This window comes from Ambystoma mexicanum, chromosome 8, assembly GCF_040938575.1.
Source record: "Ambystoma mexicanum isolate Mex_15411 chromosome 8, UKY_AmexF1_1, whole genome shotgun sequence".
NCBI lineage: Eukaryota > Metazoa > Chordata > Amphibia > Caudata > Ambystomatidae > Ambystoma > Ambystoma mexicanum.
The window spans coordinates 991,351,871-991,377,616 of NC_090929.1; the positions used below are offsets into that span (position 1 = coordinate 991,351,871).

Here is a 25,746-nt window from a genome sequence, read left to right on the forward strand (position 1 = left end):
TCTCCTCCTCTGAAGGGGAAGAGGTGTTCCCAGGGGGACCTGGCTTCCGGTCAGGTCCCCCTGCGGACACTTATAAGGGCGGGAGCTGCTGGCCATCAGTCTCTTTGCCCAGCAGCTCCCGCCCAGTGTGAATTGACACCCACCCACCCACGCCTGAGAATATAATGCTGAGGTTAAACAGGTTGAAGATTGGTAAGTTTTAAAACTGGAGTAATACGTGCAGACCGGTGGTAGGAGTAGGGTGACGCTTTCGCATCATCAGTAGAATTAGTAGAGTGCCATAGTAGAAGTATTGATAAAATAAGTTAGTGTGTTGTTTGAGTTGTTCCTAATATTTTCGTTTCTTGTTACAGGCGGAGTATCGGGGTGGTCCTAGCCAATGAGGTACTTCACGCTGCAGCGGCTCGGGATTGGCCGGGCTCGAGCCGATCCCTCGACGGGCACTGATTCCCTTCCTTAGGGCTTTAGGCCAACAATCATCCTGGTCAGTGCCCTTGGTTCCTGCTGGCTGTGCCAGTGTAGCTGGAATAACCAGCAGTTTTGTCAGTTTGGCCAGTGGCTAAAGTGGTGACATGGTTCACCCGTATCTGACTGTTTGTAATGTGGCTGGGACCGTCCCAAGTTGTCTTGCTCCAAAATAAACTGTGACCTTGTGTTTTTTCCAAAGAACTTTAATACAGTTGTCTGTGTATTCATTTATTCATTTCATTGTGTTATGATAATGACCTAAGGAGATGGGGGTGTCCAATGGGGATCTCCCCGCTATGTGCATACAAAGAAATACAAATACACGGTCATAGTTGCAAAGTGAGAAAACAGCTGCTTGCAATGGGTAATTGCAACAGGGTGTCGAGCTCCGGAGCTTCACTGCGTTTTATTTTGCAGTCCAATTCCTAAAAAAAGCACGTTATCCCTTGGAGAACTGTTTTATTGTTGACATGTTCTTTCTGACTTTTGCAATACCTGCCAAAGTGCAGGTCTCGTGTGCAAGGCAATGTTGTGCAGCTGCTGCCCCGTCACTTGAGGGCAAGCTCCTGCGTGCCACACTGGTGAATGGGTCAGTGCTCGCGGGCGGGGGGATTCCGGGGGCTGTTGTACAGGGCAGTGGGAGCTCTGCGGCTCCTGTGTGCCCCCACCCCCTGTCCTTTGCGCGAGCCGAGATTGTGCCGGGAGAGGGCGGGAGAGAGAGCCAGAGGAGGGCTGCAGCCACTCGCGGGAACAGTAGTGGCATGTACTCAACACTTTAACTGTCAATCAGGCTTAATAGGGTATAAAACTCGCAACTACACCGCCACTGAGAGGCAAGGAAGGCGCGCGGCGAGAGCGAGGGACGCCAGGCACCGGCAGAGCAGAGTGCGAGAGACAGACACGAGTTCCTGGAGAAGAAAGGAGTGAAGAGGGGGGAAAGGGAGAGCACACAGCGAGGACTGCTGGAGAGAGAGAGAGGGGTGGGGGCTGAGCCGAAGGGATTCAGCACCAGGAGTCAAATGAATGAGACAGTAGACGCTTCATTTCCCCCAAAATCTTGAAGTTTGGTGTGGGCTGGACAGAGCGGCAGCAGGAGTTACAGAGACAGTAGCCAGCTTTTGCCCCCCCCCCCCCACACCGCCCCACTTGCGAGAGGGCAGAGGCAGCCGTTAATGAGCCAGCCCCCACGCCCGCTGCACCCGCTGCAGACGGACGCTCTGTGCAGTGTGCGCTCCCCCAGCCATTTCCTGAGTCTAAGAATAGTGAGAGCCGCGGGCTGAGCTCTGCACACACACACACACACACACCAGGGCTGCTCCGGAGCAGGATGGGGCGAGGAAGCGCGCAGTGATCTCCCGCCGCTCCTCGCCAGTCACCCGGCTGCTTTCCCTTGTTCGCGCACCCTCGCCAAACACCCCCCACAGCCGCGGGGGGTCTCGAACTGAAGGACGACGTCGCTTCTCTATTCCTGCACACGCTGCATTTGGACCGTGGGAGTTGGAGCGTTACTTTGCACGGGCTTGCATCCCGGTGGCCCTCGCTCTCTGGGAACTGGACCTCACTTGGGCCATCGCCGCTGAAGTCGGAGGTTCTTTCGGGGTGCCCAGGATGGAGTACCGGGCGTTCGGCAGCCTCCTGCTTTTCCCCCTGCACATGCTGTACCTGGTGCTGAAGGCGGCGGTGCGCCTGCTGCGGCCGCCGAGGGCCATGGAACTGACCGGGGACACGGTTCTCATCACGGGCGGGGGCCGTGGCATCGGGCGACACCTGGCCCATGAGTTCGCCAAGCAGAGGGCCAAGAAGGTAAGCGGCACATATGGATGGCGGTTCCATGGCAAGCACCCTGGCAGTGCCTCCTACCATTGCAACATTGCCATCTCACACAAAATCACCCGCGCAGAGCAGCGCACACTGCGTGCCCACCTCAACGTGGAGCAACCTGCAAAACACCCACAGCCCACTGCACACACACACCCGCACAGGTCCACTGCACACACACACCCGCACAGGTCCACTGCACACACACACCCGCACAGGTCAACTTGGGCTGTACCTCAACCACCCCACACACACAGTATCTTATATGTTGCACTATACAAGGCAGTGTGCCCACCTCACACACAGCACCCCGCTACCTCCCCATCCCCCCCTCCGCCCAATGCCTCCGCAGAGCAGCCCACACCCCAGCACCACCCCAACATTGCAGTCCCAATTAGAAGCTCGCACTCCCTACACCCAGGAGGAACCCGGGCACCACAGAGCACAAAACACCGCGTGACCGCTTCATACGGAACGCTACCAGCGGGCATGCATGCCACTCTCCCGTACCAAGCCCAAAATGCATTTTACACAGAATCTCGTGCACAGCACTCCCACGGACAAGCTGGCACCGTGCACACCGCCCTATAAACATCAGTTGCCAGCAGCATTCTCCAACACAGCACCCCCGAGAGAAGCCTGGTCTCCAAAACCATCCTCCACACACACACACACCGCCCAGCATTGTCAGCTCACCCACAGCCACTTAGCGCCCCCCACTGCACACGCAGCACCCCCGCAGAGCTGCCAGCACTGCGCACACACCTCGCACATGGCACCCCGGCTGAGCAGCCTGCACTTTACACCCCCTCGCACACAGCACCCCCGCAGAGCGGCTTGTGTTGCGAACCCACCTCACGCATAGCACCCAAAGCAGTGCATACTGCACGCCCACCTCGCGCATAGTAAGTACCCCTACGGAGCTGCCTGCTCTGCACACATACGCATCGCGGAAGGAGGGCAGCCTGTACAGCGCACCCACATCGCACGTTTGTGCACAGCTGCCCACAACTGCTGGAAGCACTGTCCCACAAGCTGAGCCCCAATTCGCGCCCTTTCCCAGAGGCTTCACGGTGTGAACGTTATGGTGTAGTTGGTCCCACTTGCTGAATGAATTCTATGATGTGCCTTACACGTGGAGGTCTGTGTTTTAGCCACTGCTTTGTTTACCTATGCCGATGTAATCGGGGTTTGTGACTGGGAGGGGGGGGAGCAGGCAGCAGTTACTATTCATGAATTGGTAATTTCCCAAGGCCACCCTCGCCTCCCCGTAAAGCCAAGGCTAGGCGCGCATGGACGTGAAAGCAATGTTAAAATGCGTGCCTTCCGCGCCCTCGGTCCCACTGGAGGCAGGCGGAATAGAAGTTGCACACTTTTCTATGCGTCTTCTTGCTGTTCAATCGAAGCACGTGGAAAGACACTCACACGCACAGGGTCAAAGCATTTGGCAAAGTGGAGAACTAGCCGGGAGGAGAAGCCAGGTCTGCTGGTTCAGCGTGCAGCCCTTTCACCACTAGAGCACACCTTTTGCTGCATGTGTCCTTCTATAGGCCACATCCCCCACACACCCCATCCCTTCCATGACACATCTCCTCAGACATACCTGCAACACCTCCTTCCAGTGACCACTCTCTCAGGCATGTTATGGTAATGGCTCTCATACCGCGCGCTGTTGCCACCTGCGTGGTTTCTTGGGGCTTTGGCGGATCTGTAGGGCAAGGAGGCAGGCGGGTAAGTTAGTGGGACTCAGCGGGGGAAAAAAGCACAAGAGCAGTGGTGTGCTGTTGGCAGCTTCAGTTCGGATACACTGTTCACTGAGCGTAGGTGTGTTTTTCGGTTGGTAGCCGCCATGTGGTGTTGCGTGGGACTATGTGGTTTGTATCTTTGTTGTGAAGTGTGTGCGGTTTGTTGTGGTGTAGCGGTATGGTTGCGTTTAGTTCAGCGTCTGGAAGGTGTAGGCAGAAGGGCGAGTTGCTAGTAGGGTTGGATTGTGACAGTATCCTTTCTGCCCCCGCTGTTCTGACTAAACGCCGCCCATATCCCGTCCCCTTTAGTACATTCTCTTGTGCAGCAATAACCGCCCCCCCCCCACCCACAGGCTCCTCCCAGAATGATGTGTTAATTGTGCCAGGCGGTCCGCCTGTGCGAGAGCGGGACACCTCTCTCCCCCGTTTCCCCTCTGGCCCTCTATCAGGGTGGGCACATGGACCGCTACCCCCTACAGTCTGATCATATTGACAGCATCTCTGCCACCACTCTATCACTCCATGCGCCACATCGCCTCTCGTCAACCACATCTGCCGCCATAGACCGCATCTCCTCTCATATGCATGGACCACATCTCAGAAGCCCCTTACCCCATTCACTACATCTCCAATAGACAACAGCTCTGACAGAACTTCTTCCATGGATCCCATTGCCCCACATGTTGCATTCCAAAGAACCCACCGCCTCCATAGGCCCCATCTCCTCCAATAGACCAACAAACACCTCCACCCTTTAATAGACTACACCTTCTGTTAGATCACCCCTCTTTCCATATACCAGAAGTCTTCAGAGCAACTTTCATGAATCCCATTTCTCTCCCTATCTAATTTCATTAAAGCAAATGTCCCCAAGAACGGCAAACCTTCTCCTAGGTCATGTGTCCTCCCAGAGATCATATACACCTGCCAAACCTCCAATAGACCTCTCCCCTGCCCGGCACCCCCCTTAGTCGACATCTTGCGTAGGCCACCTCGCCACCAGTGCTCTACATCTCTATCAGAACTCCTTCCATGGATCCCATCTCTCACAACATCTCGTTCCATAAACACCTGCTTCCCCTTGTGACCACCCCTTCCATTCATTTCTCTGTAGGAGCACCTGCGGCTGTCACAATTGAGACATTTTGACTGACACCCTGTGGCGCCCGCCAGCTATCTTTTTTTATGGTCAGCCATGAGCGACTGAACGCCCCGACACTGTGAACTTCAGCCTGAGGACAAGCAGCCCACAGGTCTTGCAAAGCCGCGCGGCCCACCTGCTATTGCTGTAGCCTCACCCTCACTGGGGTAGTTTGGGAATATGCTGGAGTGCGCACAGAGGCCACCCCCATGGCACGTTGAAGCACCCATGAGCGAGGCACGACATCCACGTGCCTGCCACCCACGCACAACATAGGAACTGAGCTGGGGTGTAGTCATTCACTTTTGACTCAAGGGGAGACATATTTTAAGTCAAATACTGGTAATGTTAGGAAACTTTTCCAAAAAATGGGATGACCATATCTAATTAATTGGTTAAGAGCAATGTATTTTGGGAGATATTGTTTAGAGTCCACCCATGCAGGGACATGGCAGTGGTTACCCCTGCCTCTCCAACCCCCGCCGGATGAGCCCTGAAGATACACGCGAGAGGTGGAGACAATGCTCATTTTCCCAATGTCTTCTGATTAGATTGGCAGAGTCTTGCACCGGGCTTGTTCAGAAAGTTACTCATTCCCAAAGGATAGTTACAGATCGTGCAGTGCTATTTTACAGTTCTGAAACGGTTGATGGATTCAGTAATCTGACATATGAAAAGGCGGGAGCGAAGGGGGTGGGCACTGACGGATCGGAGCTCTCGCGTCCCACTTACCCACACTGCTCCGTCTCCTTCACGCTCCATTCTTATTACACTGATCGGACACAAGGGCAAGACAATCACTGCCCAGGTCACACACCTCTGAGTCTTCATGTTCTGCCCCACCATGGATAACCTGCATTTGATTGTGGTACCCTAGGGCTGGACGCCCTGGTCATGGCAAAATGCGCCCCAACTAGGCTAACTTCTGCCTTTTTTTTACACTGAAGCACTCGCAGAATTGAAAGTCTCCCCGGACTCAAAGAAGCTTCCCAGATTACCTTGCAGTCCCCACGTCCTGCCATTGGCCGGCATCCTCCCTAGAACAGGATGATTTGGACTATACATCCCACCAGCCCTAGCCAGCATAGTCAATGGTGTGTGACCATGGGTGTCATAGGTTGCAGACATCTGTCCTAAAAGGCTACTGCTGCAAGAATTCTCCCCAAAAAAGGGTCAAATTACCCCACATATCTCTAGAATATTTAAATAGTAACTCTGGAATAGGACAGATGAGAAGGGGCGGGTAAGAGAGGGAAGCCACGGGGAGTGAAATCTGCCCATTCACTTCTGACTCAATGAAATCCCTTTTCAGGAGCCACTTTTCTGTTGCTGATTGCCCAATCAAATGACTTAGTCACTTTGGAGTTGGGCAACTGTCTTATTTCATCTGCAGTCTTAATACTCTTTCGCCATTCTGGCACCAAGTGAAAGAACTGTTTTGTAATCCAGCCTATTGCCAAGCCTCCGGTGCCAAGGAGCAGCCCCTCTCACCCGGCTCACGGCTTGTTGGGCTATTTCATGTCACCCACTCGTTATGAGCGACGGGGCCACATTAAACTTTCCTTGTGACAAACCTGGAATTTGTACCAAGCTAACATTACATTTGTTATAGGATGGGATACACGGAAACCAGAAAAGCACACTGGTGTTTAGCTTTCAGGCCCTACCGGTCGCTGCCACAGATCCCATCCATAGGTGAGGCAGATATGTTGATTCAGTGGTTGGTTGAGGACCAGTGGATCCATACATTTGAGAGATCCATAGGAGAAATGTGCCCGTACATGGCAGGGTTTTTATCAGAAAGAATAGATTCCAAGAAGAGACACATGCATATATAATGGGCCCCTATAGTGGATGCGTCCTTAGGAGGGCTGCCTATATTGATAGATTAGATCTCGAAATTGATCTATCGCCAAGAGAGGATCCATCTATTGGAAACAATGAATCTGTAGCAGGGACATAGTAGTACACTGATATATCTGTACCAGAGAAAGATTTGTTGATGGAGGAGATCCAATGAATGGCGGATGCAGGGATGGGAGTGCACACTTGATGGGACACTGCACGCCCTTGTGGACCCTACGAGGTAGTCCTAGAGGGGGCATTCCACACACTGGATCGATCCGGAGAAGGGGGATTTCCACACAAGGAACTGTCCGTAAGAATGGGCGTACCTGTTGATGCAGTGTGTTTGTAGTGTGGAGGGATCGGATACATTTGTCTGACATTGGTAGAGCTGTATATTGAATGTACCCATAGAAAGGATATACCCATACATTGCTGGATCCATAGCATGATTGGTGAATCATAGATTGGTGGATCAGTGGCTTGGAAATCTGTAGATGGGAGACACTTGTTTGGGATCCCTGAAGCCAATTAGATGCAAACCTTTCCACCTAGAACATTAGGATGGTTGGTTTCCTCTCTCAGCTTGACAACTGTTTTCCTTGACCACCTGGTGCCCCTTTTATTTTTTAGGATATGGGCCCTTGTTCCCCTAGGCACATCATAACTGTTTTTGTAGCATTGTGGTTATTCTGACAACATAGAAGTGCTTCTACCTGCAGGAGATTTGGCCTGAGCTGCAGCACAATTGGGGCTCACATAAAAATGCCAATTACCCCCACTGGCATGGTCTCCATCTGTGCTGTTTCAAGACATAACAAGGCAGTCTCTGCTGGGGTGATACCACAGCACGCGCCGCACATCTTGTTACCAGAGCACACTCCTCTTATCCTGATGCCACAGCACACTCCTCCCACCTTGATACCACCGCATACTCCTCATGTCTTGATGCCACAGCACACTCCTCCCACTTTGATACAGCACACTCCTCACATCTTGATACCATAGCACGCTCCTCCCACCTTGATGCCACAGCACACTCCTCACAACTTGATACCATAGCACACTCCTCCCACTTTGATACCACAGCACGCTCCTCACACCTTGATACCACAGCAGACTCCTCACACCTCGATGCCACAGCACACTCCTCTTATCCTGATACCACAGCCCACTCCTCCCACCTTGATACCACAGCCCACCCCTCCCACCTTGATACCACAGCACGCTCCTCCCACTTTGATACCACAGCACACTCCTCTTATCTTGATACCACAGCACACTCCTCACATCTTGATACCACATCGCACTCCTCCCACATTGATACACAGAACGCTCTTCCCACCTTGATACCACAGCACACTCCTCACATCTTGATACCACATAACACTCCTCCCACATTGATACACAGAACGCTCTTCCCACCTTGATACCACAGCACACTCCTCACATCTTGATACCACATCACACTCCTCCCACATTGATACACAGCACGCTCTTCCCACCCTGATACCACAGCACGCTATTCCCACCTTGATACCACAGCACACTCTTCCCACTTTGATACCACAGCACACTCCTCACATATTGATACCACAGCATGCTCCTCACACATTGATACCACAGCACTCCTCTTATCTTGATACTACACCACACTCCTCACATCTTGATACCACAGCACACTCCTCCCACCTTGATACCACAGCACACGCCTCACATCTTGATACCACATCACACTCTTCACATCTTGATACTACAGCACACTCCTACCACCTTGATACCACAGCACACTCCTCACATCTTGATACCAGAGCACGCTCTTCCCACCTTGATACTACACCACACTCCTCACATCTTGATACCACAGCATACTCCTCACATCTTGATACCACATCACACTCTTCACATCTTGATACCACATCACACTCCCCCCACCTTGATACCACCGCACACTCCTCACGCCTGGATACCACAGCACACACCTCCCACCTAGATACCACAGCACACTCCCCTCCAACCTGATACCTTGATAACACAGCACACTCCCCCCACCTTGACACCACAGCACACTCTTCCCACTTTGATACTGCAGCACACTCCTCCCACCTTGATACCACAGCACACTCCTGACACCTTGCAGCTGGCCATTTTGGACAGTGTCCCAACGCACCTCTTTTATGGGCTTTGTCTGACGATCAATTTAATATTCTTGAATATCTGTTTAAAATCATGTACCTAGTATTATTAATACAATCTAGTCCTATAATAAGAACATGTAATGAGTACTCTTATTACGGCTGAGGTATGATGTCAGGATGCCTGATGCCTGAGACAGCAGCACACTGTGTGAACAGCAGCTCCCTCAGCAGAATCTCAGCTGCCACTTAAAACCGTGACTCACTTTTCAGATTATTTTCTTCTGAACGAACTTTCTTTCAACCCATAGCTGCTCGTTGGTGACCATTTACGCTTTTCAGTGTGTTTGTGTTGGACACAGCTGGAGTTTAATACAGCTAAATGGGATGATGGTGTGCAGGGGTGGACTGGCCTGTAGGGATCGCTGGGGATTTCCTAGTAGGCCTCTGCACCCAGGACCTTTGTTTGTTAACCTAGTTTTATTGTCCAATTTTCTCATAGGAAAGGGGTTGGGCTTGCTGAAAATGTATAACATGGGGCCACTTTGAACGTTATTTCCATGGCCTCTTTTGCTTCCCAGTGCAGCACCACTGATAGCGTGAGCCTCACCCCCTCTGTACTGAAAAAAATATATTGGAAGACATTATCGTTTGGTCACGAACATCCTCAGTGAATTTCACTGTCCATCTATAGCACAGTAGCCTAATCTCATCACATATGTAATGTAGAGTTTGACATAGAACCCAACCCCACGACTATTTGAACTTATTGTGAAAGTGTAAGGAATTGAAAGGCCCCGGTTCAAAGATGGGCCAGCAGAGGGCGCTCGAGATTTGTTTAACTTGAACAAGGTGGTTCTTGCCAACATAAAAGCAGCATTGATAGTTTGCCTTTTTTTCCCCCTGCATAGCCACATTCGAATGTACGTTTGTGGTATATATTTAGTGTAGATTACGTTTTCCCGGCATTTAGAGTCGCACATTCCGAATGAAATGATAATGTACTTCAATGTCAAACATTTGACTAAGTCGTGTGCTAGTGTCAAGGCGAAAGACATACGAGCCGATTATTCCATGTACACTGCTGCCTCAGTGCCTGCCACTTGGCTCGAGGCAACTAACTGGGTGTGAACACAAAGTACTGTACTTTCCATAATCCACCGCCGGGCCCCTCCTAGCTCTGATGGAACACAAACAACGGACTCGACGAAGCTACTTCTCTCCTTGACAACAAGTTGAAAGCGTGCAAGGAAGAATATGTGTGGGTGGGCAGAAAGAAATGTGTGTGAACCCAAAGTGGAATCTCCTTCAAGCAGCAATTTGCTTGAGTTCATGCAGCAAGCCTTTTCATTCTTGCAGGTGGAATGAGTTGCCCGATAAGCAACTTTCCCAGAGAGTGTAGGGTGGCTAACTTCACAAGATTGTTTTGCAGGACACTTTAGAGGCGCATGCACGAGAAGCAATCTGTGGTTCCAAATTGAGTCATTCACACCCCTCTTTTCTCCCATGTCGACTTCTTTTTCCTATTAGTGTCGAATTACATTTTAAAACATCAACAGAAACAAAAAATAAATAAACTGTACAACTGATATGATATGGCATTTTTAACGTGCCCATACACAAGTGTTTCAAGGCGCGACGCAGCAAGGCAGGGGGAACAGAGGGAAGGCAGACAATGATCCTACTAAGCCAGGTGTCATTAAGATCGCGCAAGTGCATGGGAAGGGGGGGAGCGCCGTACATGGGATAAAGAATAATAAACCATAAGTAAAGTACAGCCAGCTGGTGGTAAGTGCAGACATCAGGTGTCAAGTGCTGGTAGTGGAACTGTAGGGATACAGAAACAGTCCCTAAGTTGCGGGGGTTGCCAGGAAGGCAGTGCAGGTGTGCGCCTGGTGGGGGGCTGGGTCCGAGATCAGGGGGTGACCAGGTAACCAGTACAGTTTCAGTTTCAGCCAGGAAGTCAGCAGAGGGGAGGAGGAGAAAAAGCAAAAGTTTTTGAGATGCTTCCGGAACCGGAGATGATTCTCCTCAAGTTTCAGGGAGGCCCCATCCGAGGAAAGAGGTCTACCACCAACTCGTTGCTTGGAGAAGCGACTGATCCTGAAGGAATAGTAAGAGGCGGATGAGCGAAGAGCTTGAAAAGGAAGATATTTAGGAAGAGAGAACTGAAGGTATTGAGGGCCCAGGCCCCAGAAGGCCTTCTGGACAATGCAGAGGGTTTTGAACTTAATCCTGGCAGCCACTGGGAGCCAGTGCAGAGATTTCATTCCTGGAGAGATACGATCCCTGGGCTTGAGGCCAAGGACAAGTCTCACAGTCCTGTTCTGGATGAGTTGCAGAGGGCGGAGAGTAGAAGCAGGCAAATTTAGAAAGAAGCTGTTGCAATAGTCCAGCCTAGAGAGAACCAGAGCTCTGGAGACAGTGAGCTTCTGGGGGAAGGAGAGGAAAGGAAGAATACCTCTGAGGAGGTGCAACTGGTAGTGTGACCTCTTGGAGACGTCAGAGATGTGAGGAGAGAAGGAGAGTGTGGAGTCCAAGATGACCCCAAGGTTTTTAGCCTCACAGGTGGAGCAGGAGGAGGGCCAAGGGAGGCCGGCCAGAGAGTGGCAGGAATGGAGGGAGCGGGTGTTCCAATGTGGAGAATCTCTGTCTTACTGGCATTAAGGCAGAGATCATTGGCGGCACACCACTCCTGGATGGCGAACAGGCAGTCAGATATGAGAGAGGGAGAAGATGTGGCTGAAGGTAGCCTGAAAATGAGCTGAATGTCATCCGCATAGCACTGGAAGTTGGGGCAGAGCACAGCAATGCGGTGGGCAAGAAGTGCCAGTTATAGGTTGAACAGCCACGGAGAGAGTGTAGACCTCTGGGGAACACCACAGATAGAGATGGAGGAGAGGAAGGACCCAAGTTGAACCTGGGAAGGTTGATCAGAGAGGAAAGAAGTCAGCCACGCCAGGGCCTGACCGGTGATACCCAGGTTATCACAGAGACGGTTGAGCAGGATGGCATGGTTGACCGTGTCAAAGGTAGAAGAGAGATCAAGTGGGATGAGGACACAAGGGGTGTGGGAATCAAGTTTGGAAGCAGGTCTTCACGGATGTTCAGGAGAGCAGTTTCCGTGCTTCTGGCTGCTCTGAAGTCAGACTGATGATCATGGAGACAACCAACAGATTCAGTGTGAAGATTGAGCTAGGAGATGGCCAGCTTTTCCAAGAATTTTCCCAGGAAGGGAGTAATGGAGATTGGGTGACAGTTAGCCAGGCAGGACGGGTCGGCAGAGGGTTTCTTAAGAAGAGGGTGCACAAGGGAGTGCTTCAGGGGGGAAGGGAAGACTCAAGTGGCGGACGAGTTGTTGCAGAAGTCGGCCAGAGCAGGAGCCAGGGAGTCAATGTGGTCCTTGATGGTTTTGGAGGAATAGGGATGAACCTGTTTTGACAAGACTTTCATAGATCAGACTTGTCTAGAAACATTGTCTGGGGAAAACAGGGGAAAGGCAGAGAAGGAGGGGGGAGAGGTGGCCGAAGAAGGGCCGGAAGAAGAGCAGAGAGTAGAGGGAGGAAGGGGGGAGGAGGAAAGAGAGGACAGGATGTCCTGAGTTCGAGATGAAATGAGATGCCAGTGCCGTGCAAAGGGCCTGGGAAGAGACAGGAGAGGTAGAGACTGCGGCAGGATTGGCCAGTTCCTTGCAGATTTTAAAGAGTTCAGCCGAGTTGTTAGATGCTGCAGAGACACAGGCTTGAATGTGAGCTCTCTTCTTGGTGAGGACAGAGAGCCGGTATTGCCTTTGGAGCAAGCAGCACGCACGCCAGTTTGTCAGAGGATGTACATGAAGCACGCCATTTCCTCTCAGCCACCCTGCACTTGCATTTGAGGGTGACGGGATCTGAGTCGTACCAGGAGTTACACATGGCTTTGAGCTTCAGGCAGATCCTCATGACAGGGGCAAGAAAATCGAGAATATCAGATATAGCAGAGTGGAGCATGGAAAGGGCTGTGTCAGGGTGTGAGACAGCCAAAGGGCGAGGGGGAGGGGGATGAGAAAGTGGCGATGAAAGCATATAAGGGCACTGACTTGTTTGTTTTTACTCCAGGTCCAGTCCTGGGGTTTCTGAGGCCCTGTTCAGCAAAAAGACATGCAACCGTCCCAATTTGCATATGTATTGACATCATAATAAGTGTCATCACAGAAAAGGACTTTACAAGGATTGTCATCAGTCTTTGACACTAAAGGGCGCACCATGGGAAGTGGTATTACAAGAAGTTGCCGGTATAAAATGATTTTAACGAAAACAATTACAAAGAGGTATTTTTCTTACATCGAAAAAATACAGAATTAAAATATATATATATATATATACATATGGGGGTTTGGGTAAGGGATTAAAATGAGTGGGGAGGGGGTTCGGGTGGGTTTATAAGCATAGGGCTTAGGGAAACTGGGTTTTGAGGGGGGGCCCAAATAAAAAAATTGGTATTTTTTTCAATGTAAATGTTTCTCTGAAAAATACTTCTTTGTAATTGTTTTCAGTAAAATCACATAGAGTTGAAGTTCTCATGAGCAAGGCAAGAGACTAATAACTTTGTGGTTTGCAATATATAAAGTGTCAGTTATACATGGAACAACTCTTTAGTCTAGTAAACCACGAGTGAGGCTTTTTTTCCTAGCAAAAGATTCATAGCGAACCACATCCGGAGACTGTAAGACACTGAGAGATTTACGGATGGGCCCAGGATCACACAGTTAGTTTAAGCAGTGAACGCAGATTTGTGCTCAGTCTGCAATTTAAGCACTTGACCACATATCTTCCCAACTATAGTTCATATACATATTTATTAGTTTGGATTCATTGGCGTTAATAAAAAAACTTTGTTTTATAGCATCTCTTGAAAAGTACACCAATTACATATAAACTAACCGGGCAATATATTAATCGTTATAGAAACATGAGGCACAAAAAGAGTATGCTGTTAGCATTTATTTTCTCCATTCTGAATGAAAGATGTAACAATGATGCTATTTTTAAATTTCAGCTCTTTTTCTGAGGTGCAAATGTTTTAAAAGTAAAGTTCATGCGTTCTAGCTTGTAAGCTAAAGCATGAGCACTTCTATTTTGGGCTGAGAAATGCAACGAGGGGTCTGTGGAGAGCCCTGTAAGCACTGCACTTTTCCTCCACTTAGCTTCTTGCAGGGGAGTACTCACTTCATTCCTCAGTGAATCCGGGATTCACATTGATGCAAGGTGTCCACTCTTCCAGTACACCCCCTGCGGTCAAATTCTGCAATCGCTGATCTGGGAAATATGCAGGCACACCACGGTGTAAATGGGCATATCCACCCACTCCTGTGAATCTAATCACCCACAAAATGCAGTATTTTTCTATTTGCATGGGCAAATGTTAAACTCAAGTGAACAAACGCCAATTTCTATGAATTGGGGCCCTGTGTGTGCTTTGCTCAAGCCAGCAGAACATATCAGCTCAAAGCAGAAAAAAGGCTAATTTGCCTGAATGGCCTTAAGCAGCTGAGATTGCTTCAGGTGCTTCCTTGCCACTGAGTCGTTGCAGAAGGTTTGGAAGAGGCGTGTTTAAAGTTTCTTTCTCAATGCCCAGTAAAGTGATATGGTGTGGATGTTAGGTGGCTGGCACATCCCATCAGAGGATCTGTGATCTTTCTACTCAAATGAGAAATGGCAGTTTGCCTCGTTGGGAGACCTCCCTTTGCACCGGCTAACCAGCAGGCGTAGAGCACATACTGCATGTGGCAGTACAAACCTGCTCCCCTCTAGCCCTGGATTCAAAATTCAAATGTGCCGCCTCTGCGTTCCTCATGCTCGTCGCCTGCCGGCCACACCTCCTTCTCCTCCTCCTCCTTGTGTGCTGCCATGAAGAAGCTCCTGCTATGTCCTGGCCTGGGGGGACCCAGGCCAGGGTGACCAAGGCTGGGGGCACCCAGCCGACATGATGGGGGCACCCAGCAGATGTCTCTCTGCAGGGGGGCACCCTGCCAGCCCATGAGCACACGGGCTCTTCCATGGCCTGGAAGGACATACCACACCAGATTCCGTTACTTTCAAGACTGAAGAACGGGAGGCCGCTCATTCTTTTTATTTAGTACCATCACGTGGTTACTGCTACGAGCCCCTGGGAGATACCAAGCTCCCAGGAGGGGTGACACATTACAGCTCCCCATGGTGTTTCCATGGCGGCCATCTTAGTTTTCGCTGTGGCCATCCCCCTGACTAGTAAACATGCTGTACAGCTCTCGTCAGACACCTTTTCTGTGATCTTTTAGCCTTACTCCGAATGGGGGTCTGTTACCAGCCAGGACTGCCGGTCAGGGTGACAATTGAAGCCTCAGTAGAAACATTGTTAGGGAAAGGGAACGAGGGATTTTTGCCATGTAATGCCCTCGGGAGAACATGGGGCAGAGCTGCAAAACATACCATAAGTGCACGCTGAACCTTTACTTTCATCTACATACAAACACACAGTTGGCTGTACATGGGACACGACGCTCCATAAAGGTGTGTGCATGTGGAGAACGTACAGGATATTAATTATTGGTCGTGAGTGAAGTCTATTTTGCAACAAGTATAATGTACACATAACAGTAATAATTGTAATCAACTAGTTATGATAAAAGAGCTGGACGATTAGTACATAACCCTCTAGTTCTGGCATGATCAGATTTTATAAGTATGACACTGCTGCTTTTCCTAGCTAAAGTTAGCCTTGCTAAGTAGGGCTCGAAAATCTTCACCCACACCCCGACTCAAGGAGATTTTATGAAGGTTGAGTACCCTTTGCATGGTACTCTACCTTGCTGGCCAGTATGGGGGTGTTTATGTGTCCATGGTGACCTGCACCATTTCACAGAGGGACGTTAAACAGTGTTTGTCATCCTTTAAAAATGGGGTAAGTGCATTTCTATTAGGTCGAGTATGTAAACTGAGAAACTAGACCTGAAAGACTAGTGGTATTTTTAAGAATCTGCAAAGCCTTCTTAACCAAACATTATTTTTCGGGCTGTCCCTGCACCACATCCATCCAAGAACCATCCCTTCTCATCACCAGAGGCTTATGCCTCCCCTCCCCCCAGCCCCCACTGATCCCGGCCTTAGGCCCTTAACCCAATCCCTGCCCAACGCTTCTTCTTGGCAGAGTCCCATCGTTGCCCGAAGACATCCCTCCTACAATGCACATGCCAGCTCTAAGCCCCTCTCTGCTATGTATTGGTGATTGCAATTACTTAGTGTGAGGTACAGTAGGAACATGTGCTTCTAATTCAACTGTTTCTACAGCAAGGCAATTGTAGGCACCTGACAAGGGCTTCACCAGCACGGGGTGCGGTGGCAAACAAGTGGATCTGTACCGACCCTTAAGTGCCAAGGACGAGTATGCTCGTCCTTTTTGCATAGACTTGCATAATAGCCTGGCACTGTTGGACTTGCCAAGAGGGCATTTTGCCTGAAACGGCTTATCCTTGCACGAACTGTGGTCCAGAAACTAATTTCAAGTTGACCCCTTTACACCCAGCTGACAAACTAGAGGAAATGGCTGGTGTGGGGGGAGGGGCGGGGATGCAGCTTGATAATCAGTGGGACAGGACACTTACTTGACCAGATGCACTTCTTGGACTGTGAGACTGAGAAATCTGGAAAATTCCTGAAGGGTCAGTGGGGTTGAGCAAGAGTCTGACGCGCGTCATACAAAGCCGACTGACACGTGACCGACTCTCCACCAGCCCAGGCTGCCTTCAGAGGCACCAGCCTATCAGGCTCTCTTCCAATGTTCTTATAGGCAAGGGCCTACTACGGAAAATGCGATCTGAAGCTGGCTGATTACTATTCCAAATGCTGCCCGCCACCCCACTTCTCCAGCAACCTGCTGAGATGGGCACACCGTGTCACATTCGGGGTACGCTTTGCCTTTTAAATGTGTCGCTTTCCAACAGTATAAATAATTCAATGCATGCGCCATCTAAAAAAGGCAAGACGCACTGTCCTGTCCTGTGGGTCTTGTTAAGCTGTTGGAAATTCTCAGGTGCAGCATCCGCATTCTTTTGGCTCCCAGTGTATTATTTTGGGTGCGTCGTCGTGGTTACTGGGGACACGCCTTTGCCTAGGGACACCGCTGTCCTTAACGCAGTGTAATTCGTGGCCTCTCGACTTGTGGATGCGTGTTAGCAAATATTTCAACGCCACTCGTGGGGAACTGATCGTGCTTAGCGCACGAGTTGTGTGGCCTGCGCACTCGGTCACCTCGGTAATCGATTAAGTCTCGAAGCACGGGCGCGGGATTCTCCCAGCACCTGACGTGAACCCCGCGTGCTTGCGCCTTCATGAATCTTGTGCATATTGGTGAAGGCCAATTAAAGGAGATCTGCAAAACAAGCTACACTGACAGTAAATAACGTTTCTGGGCTGTTTGTGCCATGTATGGTCTGAATGCTAGGATTTTAGCTCAAGTATCCCATTGGATGCTAGTAGCCAGCCCACAATGCATTCCGTCTGCCTGATTACCATTTCGCAAGCGCACATTCGGCCATTAACCTCATGCTCACCTTTATTTATTTATTTATTCATATTTTTAAAGCGCACATCAGCCCAAAGGCATTGTGGCAATCATGACCATTACAGCTCGCATTTCAGATAGGGCACCATGTTTCAAAGGTTTTTTTTAATTATTTTTTTACATGTGCAGTAGCTATTCCCATTCTAAATTCTGAAAACCTTCACTTCCCCATGCTTGTTGGTGGCGGTTTGCAAACATTTCCGAGACGCGTGGAGTAGAATCAGCAGGTTGTCCGTGAGCCCTCCGTCCATGGCTGCTACTCTGGAGCAGGATTTCCAGAAGCCCCGTCCAATTTTCCCAGAAGATGGGCAGTGATTTTCTTCAGTGACCAGCTTTATGGCCATTCAGAGTGTCTCAAGCACTCTGGTCACCTGACTGGCTGGATCATTGGGCATTCTGGCCAATAAGGGCACGTGGAATGTTCCAGCCCTTTGACCAGCCACATATCTGCATACCGTTATTAGCTGGACTTTTCATCCTCTTGGACTGGACTGCTTTCTGTCCAGTAGGAGAGGCCAAAGTCCCAATTCTGCACACTGGGCAGGACCGCTTAGGGGGTGGATTTTTACAGTTAAGCTGCCATTCTGCTTCACAGTACCCAAAATAGGTTTTTGCCTATCCTTTCTTGCTTGATTAGAAATGTGTCACCTTAATTGTTGACCCTGTCCCTTAATATAAGTGTTTCTTGAGAGTCCTTTGGCCAAGAACCTATACCAGTGATCAGGATGTTCTGACATTTCTAAAAAATCTCTTCATAGTGCCTGCGTCGCGGCACTCGAATCATAAAAGAAAAGCAAAACAAGAATTCATGACCATCGTGCTAAACTCTAAAGTATCATGCCGTTCACCTGGGAACGTCCAGGATTGCAGCGGACCCTTGAATGCAAAGATCTCTTTTTAGGATTAGGAACTTTGACATTTTAAAGTATTTGTGCAAGATGCAGAGAACCTATTTTTGAATGTGTACCTTCATGCAGAAAAATGTCAACTGCACCCGTTGAATGTCAAGTGCTCATCCACATTAGTTGGAACCTTGCGTCTTGATGTCAATAACTTGGGCGAGCAATAGTATTGACAAGTACACATGGAATGATTCGCATTCTAATGTAGTCCCACAAGGCAATCAAATCGAGCACGTTTCAAGCCAAAACACCCACCAACCTCACACACCGCAAACATGCTAGCTTCCCTCAAAGCCATCCGATATAAGAACACAACTCCCCGCCAAAATTTTCAAGTCAATGGTCAACAATCCTGCACCGCTTCCTTTCTCATTCATGCCGGGGTTACCTTATCCAGTGGCCTTGCGCTTCCACCATGCAAACTGGGGAAATTCTAAACCACCTTAAAAATGCTATCCTGTCCATGACAATGTTACTATCAAATCATCACCCACCTCCCTTTCCTTTCAGAAAACTCTGCAGAGGGAAATCGCACACAGACCGTCATGACTGGCTTGGGTCCTTTTTTCTATGGTTTAGATACGGCTGCATCACGTAGCCGCCACCATGCACATGCTGCATGAGGCCCCCCTCGTACATCGATCAGCCGTCTCAATGAAGCATACTTTAGCTGGGCTTAGAAAGAGAAGCGCTTAGTTGATTCTCAGTCAAGAATGATTTATTTAGGATGAGCACACATGCAATTGCAAATAAAAACCAAACATTAGCGAATTTACAAAATTCGACAAAATGGCATCTTAAAATAACACAAACATAAATAGCAAATATTTTTTGCAAAATTCCATCAAAGGCTTTGCCCCTAAACAAAACCAAATACTTAATACAATATGAAATTAAATTTCTCCTCATATGCCATTTCTCCCTAGCTGTACTGTAATGCAATAGATTCAGTCTGCAGGTGGCTTTAGCGCCACCCAATAGCCAAAACTAAAAAGGGCTCTCTCCCTACTTGTGCTAACTTCTCCAAAATAATTCTTGGCAATCCACCGCCATTGTGTCCTTTTGAGTCCCTCTAGATGGCCATCACCTCCCTATCGCCTGGCAGATCCCCCAGAGGTCCATCTTTTCCCAGTGGATTTTAATCTTCATATGGAAGGCTAGAAACACGCAATACAATAATAGGCTGATGATCCACAACTCTAACGCTTAGGAATTGTCAGCCAATGAAGCCATCCACGTGAGCCATCGAAAACTAAGCTGGCACTCCTCGCTGGCTACAACCAACACCCACACACATTATCATGGCTCTTAACCACACACCTAGAAGATGTCTGCATACTGGGCTCGGCTAAAGCGCCACCTAGTAGCCAAAAAAGGAACCCTCCCCATACAACTACCCCATCTAAATGGCAGCATGGCTCCTTTTACAGATCTTCCCGACTTGTCTTCCAACCATATCAAAGCAGTTTTACATGCTGACCCATGTCTTAGAAGAGGTCAATACAAGTACGGGTGCAATGACATCACCCCTAGCACTGATCTCACTTCATTGGCTTCCCTTTCAACCGCAAACCATAGTTAAATGCCCTGCATTAGTTACAAAACAGTGAAGAGAGTAAAAAACTTTCTCCTTCTTTTGAAGAATCCCACTGTATCCTACAGGGAGAGTAACACCTGAAGTCAACCCCAAGGGAGACTGCATGAAAGAAAAGACTCAGCTGAGCCTACTCCATGGTAGCTATTCCCCCAAAATCTGAAACGACATACCATTCGATGTCAACTTCACATCATACGATTATATGAACATAATATCGAGCTAGCCTCCATGTTAGTACAGTTGCGAAAGAGATGAAATACACCAGCGCCCTCTAGTTCACCAAAGTATCACCATGACGGCATGCAGAAGACCCAAAAGGCTACTATTTGGTTGGTCTAAATAGTAGCTCTTTACCTCATGCACATGCAGAACAGTCCTATTCACTTCTTGGATTGCTGCTTTTGGGTGGCGATGACCATCAGTTACCAGCTTACGCACTTCTGCACTCGTCCGCCATGATAGACTTCGGTAAGACTGTGAAAACCTTCCTCCTTGTGTATCCAGCAGTCAGGCCATGCCAGCATCATCCACCATCTGGATCGGGATTTTGACCCAATGGAGTCCATTCAAATAAACTGAGTCGAAGTTGAATCTTTACTCTTTCAGGTCGGTTTTCTGTGTTGCCACCCTTTTGATAACCTCAACTGAAAGATTGTGTTAACATCTCATATTTTTGGGTAAGATTTAGTTTGGCAGTTCTTGGGCTCTTTGCTTGTCTTTCAATTTCTTTCTTGGGTATGTTGAAGATTCTGACTCAATTTTCAACAAATTTGATCACTTAAACCAAATAGACCTGTTGTGTTTCACTTGGCCTTTTATCGGTCCACTTGAAGAAACACATCAGTGAGTGTGTGTGTGTGTGTGTGTGTGTGTCGACATCACAAACATTGCAAAACAGTTGAAGATGAAAGCAGCTTCATTAAGTGCTGGGGGCGACTGTTCATCCTGAATTCCCATAAGGAATCATTGTAGACTCTGCCCACTCCCGCGGTGTCCTCCTGAATTCCCATAAGGAATCATTGTAGAATCCCCCCACTCCCGCGGTGACCTCCTGAATTCCCATAAGGAATCATTGTAGAATCTGCGCACTCCCGCGGTGACCTCCTGAATTCCCATAAGGAATCATTGTAGACTCTGCCCACTCCCACGGTGACCTCCTGAATTCCCATAAGGAATCATTGCAGACTCTGCCCACTCCCACGAGGACCTCCTGAATTCCCATAAGAAATAATTGTAGACTCGGCCACTCCCGCGGTGACGTCCTGAATTCCCATAAGAAATCATTGTAGACTCTGCCCACTCCCGCGGTGACGTCCTGAATTCCCATAAGGAATCATTGTAGACTCTGCCCACTCCTGCGGTGACCTCCTGAATTCCTATAAGGAATCATTGTAGACTCCGCCCACTTCCGCAGTGACCTTCTGGATTCCCATAAGGAATCATTGTAGACTCTGTCCACTCCCGCGGTGATGTCCTGAATTCCCATAAGGAATCATTGTAGACTCTGTCCACTCCTGCGGTGATGTCCGGAATTCCCATAAGGAATCATTGTACACTCTGCCCACTCCCGCGGTGATCTCCTAGATTCCCATAATGAATCACTGTAGACTCTGCCCACTCCTGCGGTGACGTCCTGAATTCCCATAAGAAATCATTGTAGACTCTGCCCAGGAATCACGGTAGACTCTGTCCACTCCTGCAGTGACGTCATGAATTCCCATAAGAAATCATTGTAGAGTCTGCCCACTCCCGCGGCGACATCCTGAATTCCCATAAGGAATCATTGTAGACTCTGCCCACTCCTGCGGTGACCTCCTGAATTCCCATAAGGAATCATTGTAGACTCTGCCCACTCCCGCGGTGCCGCCCTGAATTCCCATAAGGAATCATTGTAGACTCTGCCCACTCTCGCGGTGACATCCTGAATTCCCATAAGAAATCATTGTAGACTCTGCCCACTCCCGCGGTGACGTCCTGAATTCCCATAAGGAATCATTGTAGACTCTGCCCACTCCCGCGGTGATCTCCTGAATTCCCATAAGAAATCATTATAGACTCTGCCCACTCCCGCGGTGCCGCCCTGAATTCCCATAAGGAATCATTGTAGACTCTGCCCACTCCCACGGGGAAGGTGTATTAAGCCCATTCTCGCACAGTATGGCAGTGGAACTTGTGAGTTTATTCACCACCAGCCACGGTGAGTGACAGCCCTTTCGATAGGTCGATGACATCTACCGACACGCTGACTGCCCCCGGCAGCCGCTCATGTTGCCGCTGTGGCTATTCCTGGTTGAACTGCCTCTGACACGTTGAAAACATTTTATTTTGAAATGTATACTGTTGATGTGCTCAGACTGTTGAAATTTGCCAATAGCGCATGAGTCACTGGTGTAATGCCATAAACTCATTAGCACGCTCACGTTAAAATGAGTGCAGCTGCCGGAGCAGAGCTCTGAATTTCATGGAAGTTCCTTATTTTACTGGACGGTAATTTGCTATTTCGGGAAAACGGTTTTAAAGTAATGGCAGATAATGGATTCCAATTCAAACCCAGTGGGACTCGGAATAGGCTTTGGCAAAACACGCGTCCCTTCCCCTTGAGCCCGAGAGCAGCTGTGAGCTACTTACACTATTTGAACCCGGTTTCTTACAAGCAATAATAGCCTTTCCCTGCCCTATCGAGTAACACACGTTTTCCCACCATTCGCAGGATCAAGGTTTATTTTCATTTTCCACTGCCTGCTTCAAATGTCTTTCGTCAGTATAATAAATCCTTTTAAAGTCTTTATGCCGATAAAGTTTTAATTGAGGATTTAATGACCACATCCTCCGGGTGCAGAACATTTGATAACCAACACCAAAGGGGTGCCTGGATTAACAAATATGCTTCAGATCCGAGCCCTGCCTTATAGGCAGTGAGGTGTCTGTATGAAGTTCATGCCATTGCCTACAAATATTTAGCTAGTTTTGGGCGCAGAAAATAAACGTTTCCTGTGAAAAGCTGCAAACTGCACTCATTTTAGAAGTGTCTTTCAAGGGTTTTTTTGTCCTCCCAAAAACGTTGATTACTCGACTCATTGATTCCACGATAGCTTGAAGGTAGAGTCTACAGCTCTGGGTGTGCACACTCCCAGTGGGCAATACCAGATGGCATCTTCACAGTTGCGGCCTGTGCCTCAGTTACACAAGGCAGCAGGGGAAATGCGGCGTGCAGGTTTCCCAGGGAAATAGCCGTTTCCTATTGGACGTTATACTGTTAGCCTTTTCCCCCCACTATCTCCCTTGCCATATCACTATAGGATATTTGAATCTATTTCTAGCCTTCCAAAACCGGAGATCCACCACTGATACTGCCCACTTTCCACACCTAGTGTCCCCCTTTGATCCCCCAGGACTCCACTTTCCCTTTCAAGCCTACATCTGCTCCCCAATGCTCTTCCCTCTGCCCCCTCCGCACAAGTACTCCACTCTAGCTATTTCCGCTTTCACACTAGCCTAGCAGTTAGTCTTGTTCCATATCGATAAAGCAAAGTTATTTATTGAGAGAATGTGTTATGTTTTCCTTGATATACCAGCATCCCTCTTTCCCTGAAAACAAGTTCCCTTGGCTTAGATTTTACAGGGTTGTCCAACTCCAGGCCTTGAGGGCCGGGATCCTGACAGGTTTTCAGGATACCCTGCATTAATAGTCATGAGGGCAAATTTGCATACATATAATCATTACGTGCAAATTTATCTCATGGATATTAATGAGGGGTATCCTGAAAACCGACATGGATCTGGCCCTCGAGGCCTAGAGTTGGACAACTGTGAAAGAATCTACACTTGACCCCTCTGTATCAATCATTACCCACCAGCACCTCGTATAATTTCAAGTCATAGCACCGTCTTTCTTTTTTTTTGGAGACTTGCAAGGACTTTCAGTGACAGGCTCAGACCATTCTATCAAGACTCAATGGGAGACAATGGAGGATACGTGAGACACTCAAGACAAGCTAAGGAGCTGGAGTTTCCTGGAGCATCCCACTTCATTCAACATTGTTCAGCGTCACTCACTTTAGTTCTTGCAAGATGACTTAAATTCACCACCACAGCACCCCTTCCAGTATAATCTTCACATTTTTCAGAGTTTTGAGTGCTGCGACTTAGGTGCCATGTCAACCATAGCATTTACTGTATGGCTGTCAAGAAGGGACTTCGTAGGCCTCTTATCTGCCTGCTCCTCTACTCCGTGTAGACACAGACGCCTGCTTTTAGTTGCTCATTAGCAAGACATTTCCACAGATTATGATCAACTAGAAGTCCTCTGAAGAATCTCAGCTTTCCTCCCTTCATTCATTTCCTATCAACTGTACAAATTCCCTCCTCTGCCACATGGATGGAAGCAACGCCTCTGAGACAAATTAAACCACTGCTATCAACAGACCCCTGAGCTCTGATTACCTGCTTCATTATAGGAGCCACACTTGATTATTGGGATGCTCTATGGATGCTGGCACCACTAAACACCCCTTACAGGGAATGCAGGTTCTTCGAACGTAGCAGCGTCTATAGCCACTGGCTCTTTGAGGTACTCCAACATCACACCGATTTTGCGCTGAAGTCCAATGGCTGCCAGGTTGGTGTGGGATATCTTTTAATCTCCTAACTGTTGCACACTGCTGTGCTTACGGGTGTGCACCAGAATATTACAAACAAAGACTTAAGCTTCTTAACTCTGGCTGTCCCCAAAAGATACTAGGCACATCCTACTTTTCAACCTCTTCAAACGATCAAAATAACACCTGTGAAGGGCACGGGGGGGCTTTTGTTCTTCTCTCAAGCATTACTCTATTTTGTTTGAATGCTGGAATACCGCGGGTGGAAGCACCTACCCCACGTCACAAATACAAATTCAACTCCACTCTAGGCTAACCCGGGACTGAAGTCTTCCATATTGCGGTAGACCCAATGCAAAGTCTGTGCAGATGCAACCATATCAGATCCCATCCTCAATGACCCCCACCGGACACCACTGTGTGCACGTATTTGAAGCAATGGGCCTCATCTCCAGTTTTCCTCTCTAACAAACCTGGTTAAACGAAGGGAAATTATACTGCACAGGCTGAACCAAGCGTAATTTCTGGAGACCAAATTAGCCAACAAGTCGAAGAGCAGCAACCAGGCCTTCTTACTCGGACACACTTTTGAACTCATTGCCACCATTTTCCCCATTCAAGACTTACTCCCACCAAACAGACTTTCAGGAAAGAATTGACAATCCTTACATTCACTGTGCACTACCCACCCCCACCTAAACCTAGACACACTGGCATGGACTCCTTTATCAAACACAGCTGAACCATTCTAATCACTGGGCCTCCGGATATGTGTGTAACCTGCACATCTTAAACAACTACCTTTTAGTTTTTTCCTTTGTAAAGCGCTTTACTGACAATTCCCGTTCCTCTCTGAGAACAGGTCTATATGCCTTTGTCTGCTCCTGGGAGGAGATAGGTTAAGCCTTTGCAGGCTT

General features: G+C 48.8%; 1 protein-coding gene across 2 annotated transcripts in view; it reads left to right on the top strand.

Annotated features, from left to right (window-relative positions):
• The first annotated feature begins 372 nt into the window (after positions 1-372).
• The window catches only part of DHRS3 (dehydrogenase/reductase 3), a 78,785-nt gene continuing 53,411 nt past the window's right edge, over positions 373-25,746 (top strand). Inside the window, exon 1 of one of the 2 annotated variants that reach the window (XM_069610907.1) lies at positions 373-484. Coding sequence is in view for 1 of the 2 variants with exons in the window: in XM_069610906.1 (XP_069467007.1) it covers positions 2,077-2,271 (195 nt within the window). In the remaining variant the exon portion in view is untranslated. Of the gene's footprint in view, positions 485-1,018; positions 2,272-25,746 lie in introns of those variants that run through there. The other variant, XM_069610906.1, reaches the window with a different exon arrangement.